This window comes from Podarcis bocagei, assembly GCF_964188305.1.
Source record: "Podarcis bocagei genome assembly, chromosome: 7".
NCBI classification, from domain to species: domain Eukaryota; kingdom Metazoa; phylum Chordata; class Lepidosauria; order Squamata; family Lacertidae; genus Podarcis; species Podarcis bocagei.
The window spans coordinates 13915993-13935602 of NC_138132.1; the positions used below are offsets into that span (position 1 = coordinate 13915993).

Below are 19610 nucleotides of genomic sequence, written 5' to 3' on the forward strand. Positions count from 1 at the left end.
CATTTTAGAGCTTTCATTAATGTTTCCCTCTTGATAAATTGGAAGGGAAGTTGTGTGTGTGGTGTGTGTGTGTGTGTGTTTGAACTTCTTGTGGTATCTTTAAAATATTGTAAGCCACTCAGAAATTTCTATGAATATGGATTGGTATTTACCAGTACCTTTCTTACCTATTTGCTCCTTCTAAAAGCAATTCCCTTTGCCACCAATTTTGCAAAATACTCTTAATTTGATGAATAAAGGAACAGCACACAGTTTTCATTTGCAACACCAATTTATTTTAGAGTCTCAAAGCTAGACATTACTACTTCAGATTCTCTATCGCCTAAACCCATTTACCCACCACTATAAGCCAAATAGAGGACTCAGGAGTCCTTTGAATGGCAGTCGCTCAATATTCCCACCACCAGGAAAGCAACCTCCACTTCCACAGCTGCAAGAAACAGTGCGATCGAAAAGAAAGAAGATGTAGTTCCCCTCTAACTACCCCTCAATGTTGAGCTGCTCTCCGGAACGCACACTTTCACAGCATCTTGCTTCAGTTATAGTGCCTGAAATGGCATCAATATGCATTGACATTTTGGCCATTTCACAAAAAGATGGAGTTGCACAGGCTCTGACAACCTCATTGGGAACTTCACTGTCATCTAGTAAAGAAAAAGAGAAACAGTCACATGAGTGTCTGGATAATAAAGGATGTGTGTGTAGAAGAGAGAGAACAGAAGCATTTTAATTTTTCTGAACTGCATTGCATAAGTATAGAAAGCATCACAGAATTACATCATGAGGTGAATATGAAACAGATGTTGATTTTTTTCTTATGCAACAGGGGCCCAATCTGTATGAATATTGTTTTGCAGATCAGGATTCCATGGCTGCTTCTTTTAAAAGGCTATTAAAAACACTCCTTTAAAAGATAGTTTTACATGCAATTTTAGCTCCATTATGTTTACAGGAAGAAGAAAACTTGTCTCCACCAATACAAACATAGTACATTTTTTTGTCAGGAGGCCAAAAACAGAGAGAAACAGCTAGCCCCCCCACCCTGTCTCTTCTCTCCCACTCATTGGATGGCAATGCTACTTACCACGAACAAGAACAAACTCAAGGCACCGAGTCTCATCTCCATAACACCTGATGGGCTCTGGACGTTCAGAAACTACTGGGCCAGAAGGACCAAGGATTGGACATGTCAGACCATTTAACTGATGAAGTGGATCTGCAAAAAGCACCACTAAAGTCAACATATGGTTCCAGCTGAGAATGATTCCTAGGCCTCAGTGCTCTAGTCCTGTAAAAGTGTTGCAGCATCTTTACTGCATTCTGTTTCCAGAATTAGTGATGTGATGATGTAGATCTCGCCATCATCCCTAATAAGAGAGAGAGGTGCTGGCAGGTAGGTTATCAAAAGGGAGCACTTTTAGTTGCTGTTATGCAAATAAATGCCAGAGAGACTCCACCCACTCTGTTACTAAATTTTTATTCTGTTTCATAGATGGACCTGAGATGAATAGGCAAGTAGGATTTTTTTTAAGGGGGCCAGCTATGGACTTCATTCATGGCTTGTCACTTAGACTAATTTGCAACTGCTATTTTTGTGTGTGCATTGCTTATTATGTACCATGTTCCATCATGGATTATGTATTCTTACTGTGAAAGAATAATTTATGCATATAATATTGTTAACATATGTTATTTACTTCGTTGCTAGGTTGCATACTGTTTGTGATTAAGGCTAATATAAAGTTCTGAATCAATAAATGACAGAATGAAGCAAGCATAGGTGTTTCTTTCTATATGAAATAATATCTTAATACTAAAACAGAGGTGTGTGGGCGGGTGTATACTGTATATATGAGAAAATGAGAAACTAAACTTAACTAAAATTCACCTTTGAACAAAACAACACTATAGTGTAATAAAGCAATAAAATGTCAAAAAACAAAAACATATCAGCACATCTTGAAGTATATTTCATTTCAAGGACCCCTCCCGTTTTCAGTGATCCTCTTGCCAAGGCATCTCCCAACTCACAAAATAATATGCACCACATTCAAATTCTGCTGCTCATCTTCACAAATATTAAGTATCTGCTTCCCATTCCATATTACTCATCCCATTCTACTCCACAATTGCAAACAACACATCATCCACCCACTCACTCCACAATCTCTCACTCAATCACCAAACAATGATTGCCAGTCACTCCTTCCACTCAACAGAATGTACTGCAGAAACCAAGGAGATACAGTGGTGCCCCGCAAGACGAATGCCTCACAAGACGAAAAACTCGCTAGACGAAAGGGTTTTTTGTTTTTTGAGCTGCTTCGCAAGACAATTTTCCCTATGGGCTTGCTTCGCAAGACGAAACGTCTTGCGAGTTCTTGCGAGTTTTTTCCCCTTTTTCTTAAAGCCGCTAAGCCGTTAATAGCTGTGCTTCGCAAGACGAAAAAACCGCAAGACGAAGAGACTCGCGGAACGGATTAATTTCGTCTTGCGAGGCATCACTGTAAAGAAACTGTTCACTCACTGAGGCATCTAAAATAACAATACAAATAGCCACAGATGTTCCTGGCAGCAATCTGGCTCCCTCCCATGTTGCTGTTTCCCACTCCAGACTCTCACCTGAGGATAGGTGGAGCTATGCAGATCTGGTCCCTGGTACTTCTTCCTCCCACCAAGGAATACCTTCAAACAATTCAACCCGTGTAAGATGCAAATAAAGAGAGAGCACTCTCATCAAAGTCCCAACTCTCATTCACTCTGCAGTGTGCCTTTTGTAGTTCTCTAGCTGGAAGGCCTCCAGCAGCAACAGCTGCTTTTACTTACTAATTCTGCAGTTCTGCTCAAGCAAGATGACTTCTAAGTCCCACAAGGCTTTCCGGGAGCAAAGACATGCGGTCTCATATCTCTCCCCCCATCCCTATATTTACGTATTTGAGACACAGATGGTGATGCTGATTCTAAGCACTTCCCATAAAAACTAGGGAAACGAATCTTGGACTGGAACAGTATTGTTTGTCTAAGGGCAACAAGGAAGAAAGCGGAAACCTCCATGCTATTTATGCTCTGAGATATATGCAGATATATGCACTTACGTGTAATGCTTTTCTTGTTGCAAAAAAGTGTTTGACAGCACTTTGTGAAACTCCTCATGTATTGACCTTGTTCTGTAGTGAAGCTGTAATTTGAGGGGCATTTTTTCACACATCCCATTACTCTTGTGGTGTTTTCAGAGCCATCTGTGAGAGAATATAGAAAGCAAAGACTAGATCAGCAATAAATCCGTTCCTCTGTGTACTCAAATTTATATAATGCTTCTAGGTGATTTAAGAGAAGAGCCTGGCAAGCACTAAATTTAGCAAGCTTATCTTTAAAGTAGTTTCTTCAAGAATCACTTTATAAATATGGCATAAATTCTTCTGCAAAACCATGTGACTATACCAGAATAGTTACTTTTTAAAAAATGTGCTTTGATGGGACAAGATTCAAATGCCCATGGACTTGTTCTTCTGCACACACAAAATGGAACCCATATCCAGCTAGCCTATCCAGTGGCCTAACTCAAGAAGCTGCTTTTTACTATGTACTACATTTCTGAGAGACAGGAGAATAAGACTGTTTTCCCACTCTCTTGATCTCACTTCTTTCTGGCTATGTCACAATAAGAACCATTTTTGTATGCAGCCTTCTATGGAGAAATGGAGTTATGATTCTGTTTATTTTTCCAATAGGAAAAAGATTTCTGTGGCTTCAGTTGCTGTTGGCAGCAGCTCCTTGGAGACAGGTTCTGAAAGGAGAGAGTTGGGAGATGGTTTTGAGTTTGGTAGTCCTGCGTGATTTTAATATGCATGCTGGGCCATCTCAGTGGCTGTTCCTGGACTCCTGAAGTCCCTCCCTAGAGAAGAGAGATTTAGCCCATCCTTGCTGTGCTTTTGCCAGCAGCTGAAGACATTCTTGTCTGGACAGGATTTGGGGGAATGACTGTTTTAATGAAAGGACTGAGACCATGCTGTTTTTACTGTAATTATTGGTACATTTTAAACAGATTTTTTATACAGTTTTTATTCTACTATTTTATTCTGGGGAAAAGTTGAGTTCCTTGACATTGTGTGAGATCATATTCTGTGGTGACCCCTAAATACCCCAGAGATCAAATGGAAACCCACACACTCAGGTTTAATCAGACAGAAAGGCTTCATACTCACTGAAATAGGTTGCATTCACCTGTTCAAAGCAACTGCCTCCTGTGATATTACATCCTTGAAGTGCACCACTCATTTTTTTCACTCTAGCACAAAGTAATATTCCCACTGCTGAGAGTAAAGAAAAAGAAATGTTCAATGCCACATACATGAGTTCTTCCACCTTGGAGAAATGGAATCTCTATTTTCAGTTGGATAAAATCTTATTGGTCTCAGGATCTATGTATAGTGGTGCATTGGAAGCTTTATGCACACCGACACACAGCTTCCCTCTATCTCTGCAAAATGTGCCTGTTGTCAGTTCTATCTATATGGTAAGTGCATGACACATAAAATGGAGCCATCGGTCAGACAACTTTTTCTCCCATTGCAATGTAGGCTCAATAGCCGCACACTTACGAAAAGTTTCATCATAGGCTTGCCACGTCCCCGCCCCTGGTCAACTCTATAAATCAAAACTAATATTTCCAAAGAACAGGGCTGACTGGCTACTGGTGGATGCTAATGGATGAAGGGAGGACATCTCAGTCATCTCTGCAGACCACGTGATTGGTCACATTCACCCCCCAACCTCCATACCTGATTAAAGTCTGCCCACCAAGGCAGCTAACAAGATTCCAGATCGCCCTATATAAGGGGGGATCCTGAGGAAGCCTCAGCCACCACTGGAGGGGACAAAGGCAATTGGGCCAAACTCCAACCCTGACAACCCCATTGGCAATTGGCGGTGCCCCCCTGCCCAATCGCTTAGCAGGGAAGAAAATGCCTCACCTGTAGCAGTATCAGCAGCCATGACCGACTCCTGTGTGACTTCCACAGCTGGCCCTTCCTCAGAAGCAAAACCGGTACCTGCCTCCAAGGCATCCAGGCATGCTAAAATTAAATCAACAACACCCTGGTTAGGCTTTTCTATTCCTGCTGCTGAAAGCTGTGGGGCACTTCCCACTGCTGTTGCCAGCGTGGAAGCTTCAGCTGTGACAGATGTTGATTTCTGCCTTTCCAAGGCCTTAAGGCACATCAATATAGCCCTCCAGTCTGGCTCTTCCTCCTCCTCAGAGGGGGTTGTCAGAGTTGGCTGTGCCTGCTTCTTCTGGGGTGCAGGAGCTTTTGGTTGGCCTTATGGCCCCCTCTACCCTTGCTTTTACCTGGAGCCATGCTCAGAAAACTCACCCTTCTCCCAATAAGAATCCTCAAGTTGGAGAAGAATTTGCAAATATAAAAGATTCCCCTCTGCCTCAGTCACTATGAGACAGAAGCACACTTGCAAAATGAACTCTTAAGAGCCAACCACTAAACGATACTTAACATGAGCTTCCTGGTTGAGTGGGGAGTTTTGAATCTGATCTTTCTCTTCTCCTGGGCTTAGAACACAAACCACTATACGAAACTACTTACCGATAAATATCAAAACTGTTGCGTAGCCACAGCAAAAATGGGCGAGGAGGTCCTGAAGAAACCCGTTTCAACCATCTCTATACCACTCCTCAAGCCCAGGCTTCAGAACAATAGGGGTGATATTCCAAACCCCAGCCCCTGCTAACTACCTAAATCCCCCAGTCTGTACTAAAATGTTTTTTTTTTTTTGCCAGTATTTGCCAGCCTCTAGAATCTAAGAGTTGCTGACCTAGCTCATCACATTTTGCCAGAATGTTTAGAACTCCTAAGATCTATCACCAAAGGATTCCTGGATGCCGACTTCACTATTAAAATATGATATCCATAAAGGCATCCTTTAGAGGAGATGTGAAACTGTGTTCTCACTACAGGCCCTAAGCGCTGCAGGCACATTCTGATCACCCTCAAAAATATAAAACTGTTTAATTTGTGCTAATGATAATTTGTACTTTTATTTAGCTAAGTTTTTTATAATGTTATGATGGACCACACATCTTAGAATCCAATGGAAGGTGTTTCCTAAGTACTTGAAACTTTTTACTTTTTTGATTTCTCGATCACCAATGCACCATTTAAAGGAATGAAGTCTGAATGAACCAGAGGCAGGGGGTGGTGTCTATATGTGAAAATACACCCAAAGCCAACCTCATGAAACAAAAGAACATTCTGTCAGACCCTCTTCCATGCGTTTCTGGTCTCCTCCTACCCTCCAAAATTTAGAGTCCATTTTCCCATGGTGCCAATATTTTGAGCTTTCTTTATCCCTCATAGAGCCAATATCAGTTTGCATTGCCTATCCTACTGCACTTCCCCTCCCAGATTTGAAAAATAATAATAAAATATTTCAAGATTTCAGCTTTCTATTCACCTGGAGAAAGGATGGTCAAGAGGAGACAAGTACTCAGGAAAATTTTCATAGTGCTGGAGAGATCAAAAGCTGAGAAGCACTCAGAAGAAACAAGCAGGTAATCAATGGAGGAAGAAGCTGACTTGGAGGGATTTATAGGCCAAGAAGAAGGTTGACGTGGAAAGAACTGATCCAGTGAGGGGGTGGGAAATGATGAAGGCAAAGATTGCATGCCTTCCCAGACAGCCTGTAATTTTATCATGGTTGTTTGAAACAACAGATGAGCTCAATGAACGTTCACAAATTGCCCTTCCAGTCTATCCCCACCTCAGTTGCACCACAATGCCCATGGGGCCAAGATGCTGTTGATCAGGTACAAAGCTGGTACATCACATTCACATATATTTATCTTTCCAGTGATCTTCTAATGCTGGAACCTGTTTACACTCTGATATGTAGCCAATTCTACATTTAGTTTCCAGAACTTAATTATGAAAGAGCATTCTGTCCTGAATCTTCCAACATTCAGTTAAGTTCCATTGTTATCAGAGAGGGAACAAAAACTTTTCTTTATCCATTTTGTCCAGCCATGAAGAATCTTATACACCTCTCGCAGCTCTCTTTCTTGCCTCTCCTCTAGACTAAAATGCCCCAAATTTCATAACATTTCCCGGGGGGAAGGGGAAGTTATTCCATTCCCTTCAGCATCTTGATTTCCCTTTTCTGAAACTTTTCCAAATCCACAATACCCTTTGTCAGGTGAGGTGACTGCACACATTAATGCAAGTATATAGTCACAGAATATATTTCTATTCAGGTGTCAAGATATTGGCAATTTTAATTTCAATTCCTTTCCTAGTGAGCTCAGGTATGGAATTTGCCTTTTTCACACCTGCTGTATGGAGATGTGAAACTGTTCTCACTATAGGCTGCAGGCACATTCTGATCACCCTCAAAAATATAAAAGTGTTTAATTTGTGCTAATGATAATTTCTACTTTTATTTAGCTAAGTTTTTTATAATGTTATGATGGACTACACATCTTAGATTCCAATGGAATTTGCCTTTTTCACAACTGCTGTATGTTGAGCAGGCATCTTTATGTATTTCTATCCACTATTACCTCAAGACCTTGTTCCTGGTCAAAGATTGACAATTCAAATTCCATGAGCATATATATGAACAGTTTAACATAACACAATTAAAATTTAAGAGAGAGAAAGAGAGAGTTTTTTTTTAAATAAATAAATAAATAAATGGGTGACTAACCAACTTTCTTCTTCAAAGCAGCTGGAACCACTTCTTCCTTTCCTCAAACATCACATTCCTTCTGGGGGTTCCAGCATTTTTTTAAATCCTCATTTTCAATTATAATCTTCTTAAAAAAACCAGCAATCCTTAAATAGCCCTTATGATTAAAATACAGCAAATTAATATTCATTTCCTGTAGAAAGGGGCCCCAAAAGCACCACTGGTCAACCTTTTGATTTCAAAAAGCAACAGAGAGGTGATTAGTGGTGAGTTTGACCCTTTCTCTGCCTTTCGAAGTGAAGAAATAATTAATAATGTTAATAATAATGAAAACACACAGAAGTTTCACCTGTTCTTACTTCTGGCTTCCCTCACTCAGCCACATGAGCAGTTGGCTCAAATGAGATAAAATTATGAAAGCACACTTCTTCAGCAGATACATTATGAAACTAATCTTCAGCACATACACTGGGTGAGCACCACTTTGAGGCAAGAAAACGGTTTCCACAGTGGCTAACCAGATACCTGTAGGTAGCCTGAAAGCAGGACCTGAGAGCAAGACCACTCTCCCCACTCTACTAGCTCCCACAACAGACATTCAGAGCCATACTGCCACCAACAGCATAGGTAGGAGGGAATTGCCAGAAGTTATTCTTAGGGTGCTTTGTTGATTTTGTTGAAATATGTTTTTTTATACTTGGTGGTTACAGGTATTTATCTTCCAAGTCATTTTGTGGTGCTGGAAATTGTTTGCAATCCTGGATCCAGCCAAGTTTACATGTTTAATTATGTGGTCTCCATAGTTTAACATCCCATGCTTTGAAAATCACCTTCCTGTATTTGTCCTGAATCTTCCAACATTTTCTTGGGTGGCCACAAGTTCTAGACTTCTCAGAGAGGGAGAAAACGTTTTTTCTATCCATTTCACCCACAACATGAATAATCTTACACACTTTCTAAACTCTGTTTTGAATTCCTCTATGCAAAAATGCCCAAGATTTGATAACCTTTCTTCAAAGAGTAATTATTCCGTCGCCTTCAACATCATGATTTAGTGTCTGAGCGGAATGTTCAGAAATTGTCAAAATGTCTGGATTTAAAAAAAAATAAAATATGGCAGCCCTTATGGTCACAGAATATATTTCTATACTGGTGTGGTGACATCATCAGTTTTATATATAAATCCTTTCCTTATGAGCCTTGCGCCACATCACACATGAAGTTTTACCTCCCCACAAACTTCCAGCTTTCCTCTAATAGACCTCACTTATAATCCTTTTATTTCTTTAATCCAGAGGGGTCAGGTATTAAGTCGCTGAAGGCTTTAAATAAGAATAATAACATTAATAAAAAAATAAAGATCTACCCCTCTCTTCTCTCCATTTTCACCTATGACCTCATACTTCATCTTGGATTGTCTGATTAAGTTTGCAGTTTGGGGAAGTTTTTTTTTAATGTTTAATGTTTTAATGTTTTTTTTAAAATGTATTATGTTTTTACATATGTTGGAAGCCGCCCAGAGAGGGTGGGGTATAAATAATGGGTGGGGTATTATTATTATTACTAACAACAACAGAATAGGATGTCCCTGCTTACACTGGAGAAATGTTGGAGGGTATGTATGTATTTTAACCTTTGTTTTTATAATGTTTGTTATTATAAAGTTGCATTTATTGTTTTAGGTGTTTGTGTACACACACACACACACACACACACACACACACACACACAGTTAGTTGCATTTATTAATCTGGGGCTTTCTTTCCCCCCTCTTGCTTCCCTAATTGCAATACAGAAATTATAATATTTCTGCAATTAAAATACCACAGTTTTGTGTGTTTCCTCTAATAACATATGATCATGAGACAGAGCTGCCAAGACCCTCATTCCTGCTTTAGCTTCTCTATCCCGTGCATCCCATTAAACCTCCACTAAAAGCCAAATAGGAGTCCTGTAAATTGTAGTCACTCTTCCTCTCCCACAACCAGGCAAGCAACCTCCACCTCCACTGCTGCAAGAAACAGTGGGATTCAAACGGAAGAAGACATTGTTCTCTCCTAACTACTCTTCAAAGTTGAGCTGCTCTAGGGGAGTCAGAGTATCACTGCATCGTGCTCTGGTTATAGTGCCTGAAAGGGCATCAAAATGCATTGAATTCTTGGCCATTGCACAAAATTTTAGTGATGCACAGCTGTGGAAATGCTTGTCAGGAATTGAACTGTCATCTAGTAAAGAAAAAGAGACATTTTCACATGAGTGCCTGGGTAGTAATAAGTGAGTTTGTGTGCAGAACAGAGAGAGCAGGATCATTTTATTAAGTGTATTGAGCAAGTATAGAAAGCATGTCAGAATCGTTCATGAGAAAAATTTGACACAGATGTTTAAAATTTGGAAAACGAAATATCCATTTTTTGTTATGGGACAGGGTCCCATCTTCATCAATATTGCTTTACATATCAGGGCTCCACGGCTGATTTTACTTTTAAAAGGTTAATGAAAATAGTGCATTTTCTGGCAGAAAGCCACAAACAGAGCAAGAGAGCAGCCCACCACCCTGTCTCCACCTCATTGGCTGGCAGTGCTACTTACCGTAAGCAACAACAAATTCTATGCACGAAGTCTCATTATCATAATACTTGGTGGTCTCTGAGCCCTACGTCCATGCCCTGTGAAAAGCAATAACTAAAATCAGCACACGGTTTCAGCACTTTTCTTTCTTTCTTTCTTTCTTTCTTTCTTTCTTTCTTTCTTTCTTTCTTTCTCTACAGTTCCATGTACCTGGTTGCACTTCCAAAAATATTTTGCAACATTTAGCCAATTTTTAGGTGATAAAAACCATCTATACAATTTTTTATTTTTTATTGTAATTTCCTTTTAGAGTAAAACAGGGAGGACATTTCATATCATTTCCCCATAAACTTTCCCATGCATTCATTTCTATATTATGTCCTAGATCTTTAGCCCCTTGTGTCATTGCAGATTTAACCAGCTCATCTTTCGTTTCCCATTATAGTAACATTTTATGAATTTTTAAATCAATTTCTCTCGTTCTTCAAGCAGAACCTTTTCAAAGTCAGAACTTTGATCCATAAAACCTTTTAATACATGTTTTCAAAAATACACATTAATTTGAAAATACAGTGGTACCTCAGTCTGCAAACAGTCAAGTTAACGAACACTTTGGGGAACGGCCTCTGCAAAACGGGATGTGGTTGTTCTGTCTGGTGAACTTTGCCCCGGAAAGTGAATCGAATCCGAATGGGGGATTCCGCATTAGTAAAAGTGAGCCCCAGTTTAAGAATTAAGTTCACAAATGAAGGTACCACTGTATTGGAAAAGTCCTTTTCACTTTACTTCATTTGATCTGGGGAGCATTACTGAAGGTTTTCAGCTTTCTTTTCCCCAAGGTCATGGTTGAGGGATCTTGCAATACCATATTAGAAGAGCCAGGATGTCACCCTGTAGCTGGTGTTCCAGAGGTGGAGTTACTACTAGGGAAACAATGTGTCCATGTGCTCTAGCTTCCATTACAGTGTCCCATTGCACCAGAAGTAATTTAGTCATGCTGGCCACATGATCTGGAAAGCTGTCTGCAGACAAATGCCAACTCCCTCACTCTGAAAAGCGAGATGAGTGCTGCATCCCATAGTCTATTTTGACTGGACTTAACCATCCAGGGGTCCTTTACCATATGTTGTGTCGGAAATTAAGCCTTTATCAGGAGAAACTGGCAACTCTCCCAGGCACCCGGCTTGGTCTCCTGTTGACCTCCCTGTCTGCTTTCCTGGCAGGACCCAGGTAGAGGTCGCGATAGGCGATCCTTCTCAGCTTGAGAAGAACACACCCCTCTTTCCTGCCCCCCCCCAGGCAGGGGAAAGAGATAGACAGAAATGTATTTACATGCCTTTATTTCTGTCTTTGCAGCATTACAGAAAACATGACTGCTCTCTTCAAACTCCAACAGTCGAGAGAGAAACTCCTCCTGTACTTCCTGTACAGCTCATATTACACTCTGGGCTAATTCCGGTGCCCTCTGCACTGTGAATTGACTGTCCCTCTGTTTCCCACGGAACAGTCCCAACATTCCCATTATGTTTTGCTTTCAAGCTACCAGCAGTTTCAGTTCCACCCTTGGAACTACCCGCCACTGGTTTCCCCAGTGTACCTCTCTGGTTGTCTGACTTCCAAGGAATGAGTGCATCTGCATTACCTTGGCTAGGGAATGTAGTGTTACGCTTAGCAACTCCCTGTTGTGTCTTTGTCTCTGACTTAGACACAGCTTCAACCTGTCTTGAGTTGTCAACAATAGTAACACATGCAACAGCTGAGTTAGCAAACTCTTTTGAATACCTCTTGGGTGGTACACCCTTTGTATCTCTCTCGGACCTGCGTATGAGGTGCTGATCCTCTCTGCTCACTGGTTCAGTCTCAGGACTCTTTGGAGAACCAGTTCCAATAGTAAACAGTGGTTCATCCTTCACCTGTGAAGGTCTATCCATTGTATGAGATTTCCTCTCAATGACTGTGTCAACTGAGCTCTTTGAACTATTACTGTCATTCTCAGTACCACTGTAATCAGTAAAATCATCATCATCATCTGAATTGTCCTCAGTGGGAAATGTTTGAACAATTACTCTCTCCTGTTCAGGAGCACTCTCTAGAAATTTCGTGAGAATCACCTGACCAGATTCAGACAAAATTACTCTGTAGAGACCCTTTTCATATCCCACAAAAATGCCTCTTGCATTCTTTACTCCACCTGGAGCTTCAGTCTTCACATGAGACCCAAAAACCTTAAAATGGGCAACAGAAGGTTTTCTATGGAATAGCTTTTCAAAAGGAGAACTTCCCAAATCTTTTGAAACCTTTCTCATCCAAGAGTAACAATAACACAATATCGACTCCGCCCAATACTCATGTGGCAAATGTGAACTCAGCAATTGCGCCTTCATCCCATTTTGCAATTCTTTGTTCACTTGCACACAGACACTTTTGTTCCATGCTTCTGCAGAAACAGCAGTCTTGTGCCTTATCCCTTTCTTATCCAGGAAATCCTGAAAATCCTGTAAAAGAAAAACTGGCTTTTCATCTGTGAAAAGACAATCAATGTTAGCATCATGAACATTTTTAACCTTGTCACAAAACTCTTTAAACCTTTCTAAGGCTTCTTGTGGTTTCTGCAATATATATACCCACACATAATGAGAGAAATAATCCACACACACAAGATACTATCTTGCATTGCCTCTAGATGGTGCTAGAGGACCAATCACATCAGCATACACTCGCTGAAAAGCTTTGAGTAGCACCTTAAAGACCAACTAAGTTAGTTCTTGGTATGAGCTTTCGTGTGCATGCACACTTCTTCAGATACTTCAGATACTTCGTGCATGCACACGAAAGCTCATACCAAGAACTAACTTAGTTGGTCTTTAAGGTGCTACTGGAAGGATTTTTTTTTATTTTGACTATGGCAGACCAACACGGCTACCTATCTACTACTGAAAAGCTTTGGTTACTTTCGTCGTCTTCTGGACATTTTTTGACACACCTGCGAGAGAAATCATGTTAGAATCAGATGCATTACAATTCATGCAATCACTTTGATCAAAAGTCAACAAATACAGTCCATCTTTCTCTCTGGCAGAAAGATACAGCTCTCCATCTTTGAAGATTTTGCAGCTTTCTCTATCATAGGACAAAGTCAGTCCTTTCTTTGTGATCTGCGAAACACTCAGCAGATTGAACTTTAAATCAGGAACCAAATAGTAATTGTTAATAGTCAAGTTCAGACTCTCAAGATACACAGTTCCAAACCCGGTCGCTTTCAGCTCCTGGCCATTGGCCTGTTTCACAGTGAAGCTTTGCTTCTTAAACGTTGAAAACAGATCTCTGCGCGACGTCATGTGTTGCGTTGCTCCAGTGTCCAAAATAAAAGCGTTCTCCGTTGAAAATGCGGCTTTTGTTGACAGCAATGCTTTTGCAGGTTTCACCTGGGACTTGGTACGAGTTTTGCCTGACGCCTCAGGCTTTGCAGAGCTCCCCTTAGCTCCTTTCTGTTGACGTGGCTTCTTACAATTCCACTGAAGATGCCCAGTCTGTCCACAATTGTAACAATGGATAACGTTCAAAACAACAGCCTGTTCTTCACTAGCAATAGCAGTGGGGGTGTCAGAACTCCGAGCTTCTCTCCCCCTGTCTTTGACATCTATTGCAGCAAGGCGATCTTTCTCATTGAGAATCACGGCACAAATTCTCTCCGTCGAAAGATCTCGAGCAGGTAGAGAACCCAGCTGACTTGCAACTGTTTTATAAGTCTGATTAAGGCTGTTAATAATCATGAAGCAGAATATCTCTTCCTGAAGAGTGAAATTGTGTTGCGCCATCTGCTGGTGTAAGAATTTCATTTCTGTCAGATGCGCCTGTACATCTCCATCAGGCGCTAGCCTTAGATTGGTCAGCTTTTCAAAATGCAGCAACACTAAAGAACCAGCATCTCTTTGCCAACGAGCAACGTTTGCCAAATCTCACGCGCGTATTCCAAATCCTGAATATGCACGAGTCAATCATCTGAGATACACAGAATTATGGCCGTCCTGGCTCTCACATTCTGTGAATTCCAACCTGGCATTGGTGCAGCAGGGATGGGGTTTTCAATCACCCCCAAAATCCTCTGATTCTGAAGCAGGGCTTTCATCTTTACAGACCATGAGGAATAATTGTCATTAGTCTGTGGAGGTGGGTAAGGTAAGCCTCCCCCCTTCTTGGCATCCATTTTGAATCCAAGCCTCAGCTCTCACTCTCGAGCCTGTAAAATTCCAAAAGTCACTTGGCAGCTAAACGCAGGCTGTTTTGAAAGTCCCTCCAAGAGCAGTGAGATAATAGACAAAAGCTGTTTTCTCAGTGTTTTTCCAGCCTCTCACTGTTGGCTAGTAAATTTCCACTTTACTGACGTTTCGTTGCTTAGCAACTGGACTAGCCTTATCAAGACTCAGGAATGCGAGGATTGTGGCTCTCTTTGAGTGCTGGTTTCATCCAAAAGCAGACACTCAGTGAACCGAAGAATGCTTCAATTCGCGTTCACTCTCTCTTTTTTTTATATATATAAATTTTTATTGGTTTTACAAAATTTTTAAAACAATACAAACATATAAATAGACATACAAACACGTATAGTTTCATAACCTTTTTTTCATAAACCTTGTTTCTCGGACTCCCCCATACCTCCCCTTTCTGCATCCCAATGTCCAAAATTTTCCAGCAACTTCTAAGTTAGTTCTGTCAAACATATGTCTTCTTAATCTTTCCTTCAGTCTAATCTTGTATCGCTGTAACCCTTTCTTTCTCAAAACCTCGACATTCTAACATTCATCAAGTTTATAATAGTCCTTAAGATAAATTTTAAATTTCTTCCATTCTTCTTCCGCCGTCTCCTTCCCCTGGTCGCGGATTCTGCCAGTCATCTCAGCCAGTGTCATATAGTCCATCACTTTCATCAGCCATTCTTCCAGAGTGGGTAGATCTTGTGTCTTCCAATACTTTGCGATAAGTATTCTTGCTGCTGTCTTAGCATACATAAAAAAGATTCTATCTTTCTTTGACACCAATTGACCGACAATGCCCAAGAGAAAGGCCTCTGGTTTCTTAGTGAAAGTACATTTAAGTACCTTTTTCATTTCATTATATATCATTTCCCAGAAAGCCTTAATCTTCGGGCACGTCCACCAAAGGTGATAGAAAGTACCTTCAGTTTCTTTACACTTCCAACACTTGTTATCAGGCAAATGATAAATTTTTGCTAGCTTGACTGGAGTCATGTACCACCTGTAGATCATTTTCATAATATTTTCCTTTAAGGCATTACATGCCGTAAATTTTATACCGGTGTTCCACAACCATTCCCAGTCAGCAAACATAATGTTATGACCGATGTCCTGTGCCCACTTAATCATAGCCGATTTAACTGTTTCATCTTGTGTATTCCATTTCAGCAGCAAATTATACATTCTTGACAAATTCTTAGTATTGGGTTCTAACAATTCAGTTTCTAATTTCGATTTCTCCACCTGGAAACCAATTTTCCTATCTTGTTTGTAAACCTCCATTATTTGGTAATAATGGAGCCAATCTCGTACTTTAGGTTTCAATTTCTCATGACTTTGTAATTTCAATTTATCTCCATCTTGTTCCAAGATTTCCCAATACTTTGGCCATTCGGCCTCCATATTGAGTTTCTTCAATGCCTTAGCCTCCAAGAGTGACAACCATTTAGGGGTTTTGTTTTCCAACAAGTCTTTATATCTTATCCAAACATTAAATAACGCTTTTCTGACAATGTGATTTTTAAAGGCCCTATGCACTTTGATTTTGTCATACCATAAATATGCATGCCAACCAAATGCATTATTAAAACCTTCTAAATCCAAGATATCTGTGTTCTCGAGGAGCATCCACTCTTTCAGCCAGCAAAACGCTGCTGCTTGATAGTACAGTTTTAAGTCCGGCAGGGCAAATCCCCCTCTTTCTTTTGCATCTGTAAGTACTTTAAATTTTATTCTGGGTTTTTTGCCCTGCCAGACAAATTTCGCAATATCTTTCTGCCACCTCTTGAAACAGTCCATCTTGTCGAGAATCTGCAAAGTTTGAAACAAAAATAACATTCTAGGCAATACATTCATCTTAATAACTGCAATTCGGCCTAACATTGACAATTTCAAATTTGACCATATTTCTAGATCTTTTTTAATTTCTGACCAACATTTTTCATAGTTGTCTTTATACAAGTTCAAATTTTTAGATGTCAAATGAACCCCTAGGTATTTCACCTTCTTAACCACTGTCAAACCTGTCTCTTCTTGAAATTTCTCCTTCTCCATGACTGTTAAATTTTTTTCTAAGACTTTAGTCTTTTGTTTGTTCAGTTTGAATCCGCCTACCTGGCCAAATTGTTGAATTATCTCCAACACCCTTTTCGTACTAGTGTCTGGCTCTTGTAAGGTCAATACTAAGTCATCTGCAAAGGCCCTTAACTTGTAATGTTTAGCTCCGACCTGTACACCTTTAACCTGCTGGTCATTTCTAATCATATTTAGCAACACCTCCAGAACAGAAATGAAAAGCAATGGGGAAATTGGGCACCCCTGTCGTGTTCCTTTTTCTATCTTAAGTTCCTCAGTTATCACATTATTTACAATCAGCTTAGCTTTTTGTTCAGAGTATATCGCACCCATACCATTCTCAAACCCTTGACCTACCCCCATCCCATGAAGATTCTTTTTCATAAAACTCCAAGAAATATTGTCAAAGGCTTTCTCCGCGTCCACAAAGATCAGCACTGCTTTGGTGTTTATGTTCACCTCTAGTAGTTCCAGAATGTCTATTATATTCCTTACATTGTCTGATAAATGCCTTTTTGGGAGAAAGCCTGCTTGGTCCTTATGAATCTTCTCCATCAACACTCTTTTAAATCTTTTTGCCAAAATGTCTGCAAAAATTTTGTAATCCACATTAAGTAATGATATTGGGCGGTAGTTCTTAAGTTGAGTCTTTTCAGTCTCTGTCTTTGGTATGAGTGTAATATACGCTTCTTTCCACGACTCTGGTGCCTTTCCCCCCTCTAAAATCTCGTTGCAGACTTCCTTTAACGGTTGAACCAACCACTCCTTCAAAGCTTTGTAGTATCTGGAAGTCAGTCCATCTGGTCCTGGAGATTTGCCCAATTGCATATCCTGAATGGCACCCTCTATCTCTTGTTCTGTTATTCTCTGGTTTAAATCCACCTTGCTTTTCAATTCGTGTTCACTCTCACAGCCATAAAATCACCATACCTTGTGGGTTCCGTTGGTCAGCAAAAACACCTCCTCCAGTGCTCAGCCATCCTTGTAGCTTTCATCCGCCCGCTACCACATTCTTGCTTTATCTTCTTGCAGAGGATGAAGTACGATCCATCAACCTCTCTTGCTGCTTTCATGGATCAAAACCATCGGCTACGTGCTACCAGATGTCGGAAATCAAGCCTTTATCAGGAGAAACTGGCAACTCTCCCAGGCACCCGGCTTTGTCTCCTGTTGACCTCCCTGTCTGCTTTCCCGGCAGGATCCAGGTAGAGGCCGCGGTAGGCGATCCTTCTCAGCGTGAGAAGAACACCCCCCTCTTTCCTGCCCCCCCCAGGCAGGGGAAAGAGATAGACAGAAACGTATTTACATGCCTTTATTTCTGTCTTTGCAGCGTTACAGAAAACATGACTGCTCTCTTCAAACTCCAACAGTCGAGAGAGAAACTCCTCCTGTACTTCCTGTACAGCTCATATTACACTCTGAGCTAATTCCGGTGCCCTCTGCACTGTGAATTGACTGTCCCTCTGCTTCCCATGGAACAGTCCCAACATTCCCATTATGTTTTGCTTTCAAGCTACCAGCAGCTCGCGGCTGCATTGCTTCAATATCGTAACACGTTGCTCCTTACTAAATGGTATCATGAGTACCACCTTTTGTGTCCTCTAACCAGCTACATGGAAGCTGTAATCTAACTTGTGCTTCATCTAAGATCTCCAGTGCAATCTGTTTGATATCATTTGTCTAAGGGCAACCAAGGAAAACCCCTAAAGCCTGAATACTATTTATTCTCAAGGATATATACAAATACACACATACTTACAAAAACCGAACTGTTGTAAGCAATGTATAGGATGGCAGCACTCCCTGAAATTCAGTATAAAATCACCTTCACTTGTGGTGAAACTGTAGTTTTCTAAGGTGCAATTTGTAGTAAATCCTGTTTGAGTTTTGAATTCTAGAGAATCATCTGTGAGAGAGCAAAGAATGCCTACATCAGCAAAAATTCAAATCATTATTCTCCTGAATGAATTTTTTGTGATGCTCCCTTATATACATACATTGAGCAAATGGGTGAACAAAGGGGGGGGGGAATCCGGCAAGTATTGAATTTATGAAGCTAATCCTTAAAGTAGTTTATTCCTGAATCAGTATAAATTCTTCTGCCAAACCATGTGAATATTCCAGGTTAGTTCCTTAAATGAGACATTTTTGACTTGTTTTTCCTGCACACACAAAATGGCAAGCGCCTGGAATAGGTTGATCTGCCACTCATCTGATCTCCAGCTAGCTGATCCACTGGCTAACACAAGAAGCTGTCTTATACTATGTAATATATTTCTCAGAGAGTGGAGAACATAGTTTTCTCTTTCCTCTAATTTTCTGATTCTCTTGATCTTACTTCTGACTGGCTATCTCAAGGTAATAAATCTTTTCCCATGCATCTTTCTGTGGGGAAATGTCTGAATAAGTTTTCCTTTTTCATAAAAAAAGATTTCTGTGCCTTCAGCTGCTGTCACAGTGTAACCAAAAGGGTTTGAGGCTTTGTGTTGTTACTATATATTGCAGGCCTATTTAGCAGCAGCTGCTGCTTGCTCTCGGAACCTGCTTACTCTGAGAATGACTGGTGGGGTGGCTTTGAGAACAGTATTCATTTGATGGGGCCAGGATCAGGTAAATTCTTTCTGATTGATCTGAGAAACTTCATTCCATCCCTCCTTTCCAGGAGTGCAGTTTGCAGCCCAGCATGACAGCAGACGGGTTTGGTGTCTGATGGTTTTAAGCATCAGTTTGCTGTGTCAGGCAGTTCCAAGATGATGGGACGACAGGGAAGTGGCCTTGTAGACTTGCTCAGTGTTTGGATAAGACTGCAAATGAAAGAGATGTGTAGAGGGGAGCTGTTGATCCCGTCTGAGTTAACAGGAACTAGAGGAAGATGAACCATGTGATACACCAAGATTTGCAATCCCAAGGCAGTTGTGACATTCAATGCCCTGAGACCATGCACAAAGAGGGGCTTTTTGCTGGCCAGATGAAGTTCACTTCTCAGCTGCTGGCTGCAACATGTGAGTAATAGACATC

At 40.7% G+C, this 19610-nt stretch overlaps 1 protein-coding gene across 3 annotated transcripts; it reads right to left on the reverse strand.

The window, feature by feature from the left end:
- Positions 1–409: 409 nt before the first annotated feature.
- Positions 410–5106, reverse strand: LOC308590575 (phospholipase A2 inhibitor and Ly6/PLAUR domain-containing protein-like). 3 transcript variants are annotated; one of them, XM_081200744.1, is made up of 5 exons: positions 4974–5104; positions 4206–4313; positions 3096–3239; positions 1085–1216; positions 410–644 (listed from the first exon to the last, which is right to left on the reverse strand). In XM_081200744.1, exons 1-5 carry the CDS (start codon positions 4993–4995, stop codon positions 481–483), a joined length of 570 nt encoding a protein of 189 aa, XP_081056870.1. In that variant the 5' UTR covers positions 4996–5104; the 3' UTR covers positions 410–480. The 3 variants fall into 3 exon arrangements, 1 of the variants encoding a protein (XP_081056870.1); XR_014009795.1 differs by lacking the exon at positions 4206–4313 and having other exon boundaries at positions 4974–5106; XR_014009796.1 differs by lacking the exon at positions 3096–3239 and having other exon boundaries at positions 4225–4313; positions 4974–5106.
- Between the last annotated feature and the right edge of the window lie 14504 nt (positions 5107–19610).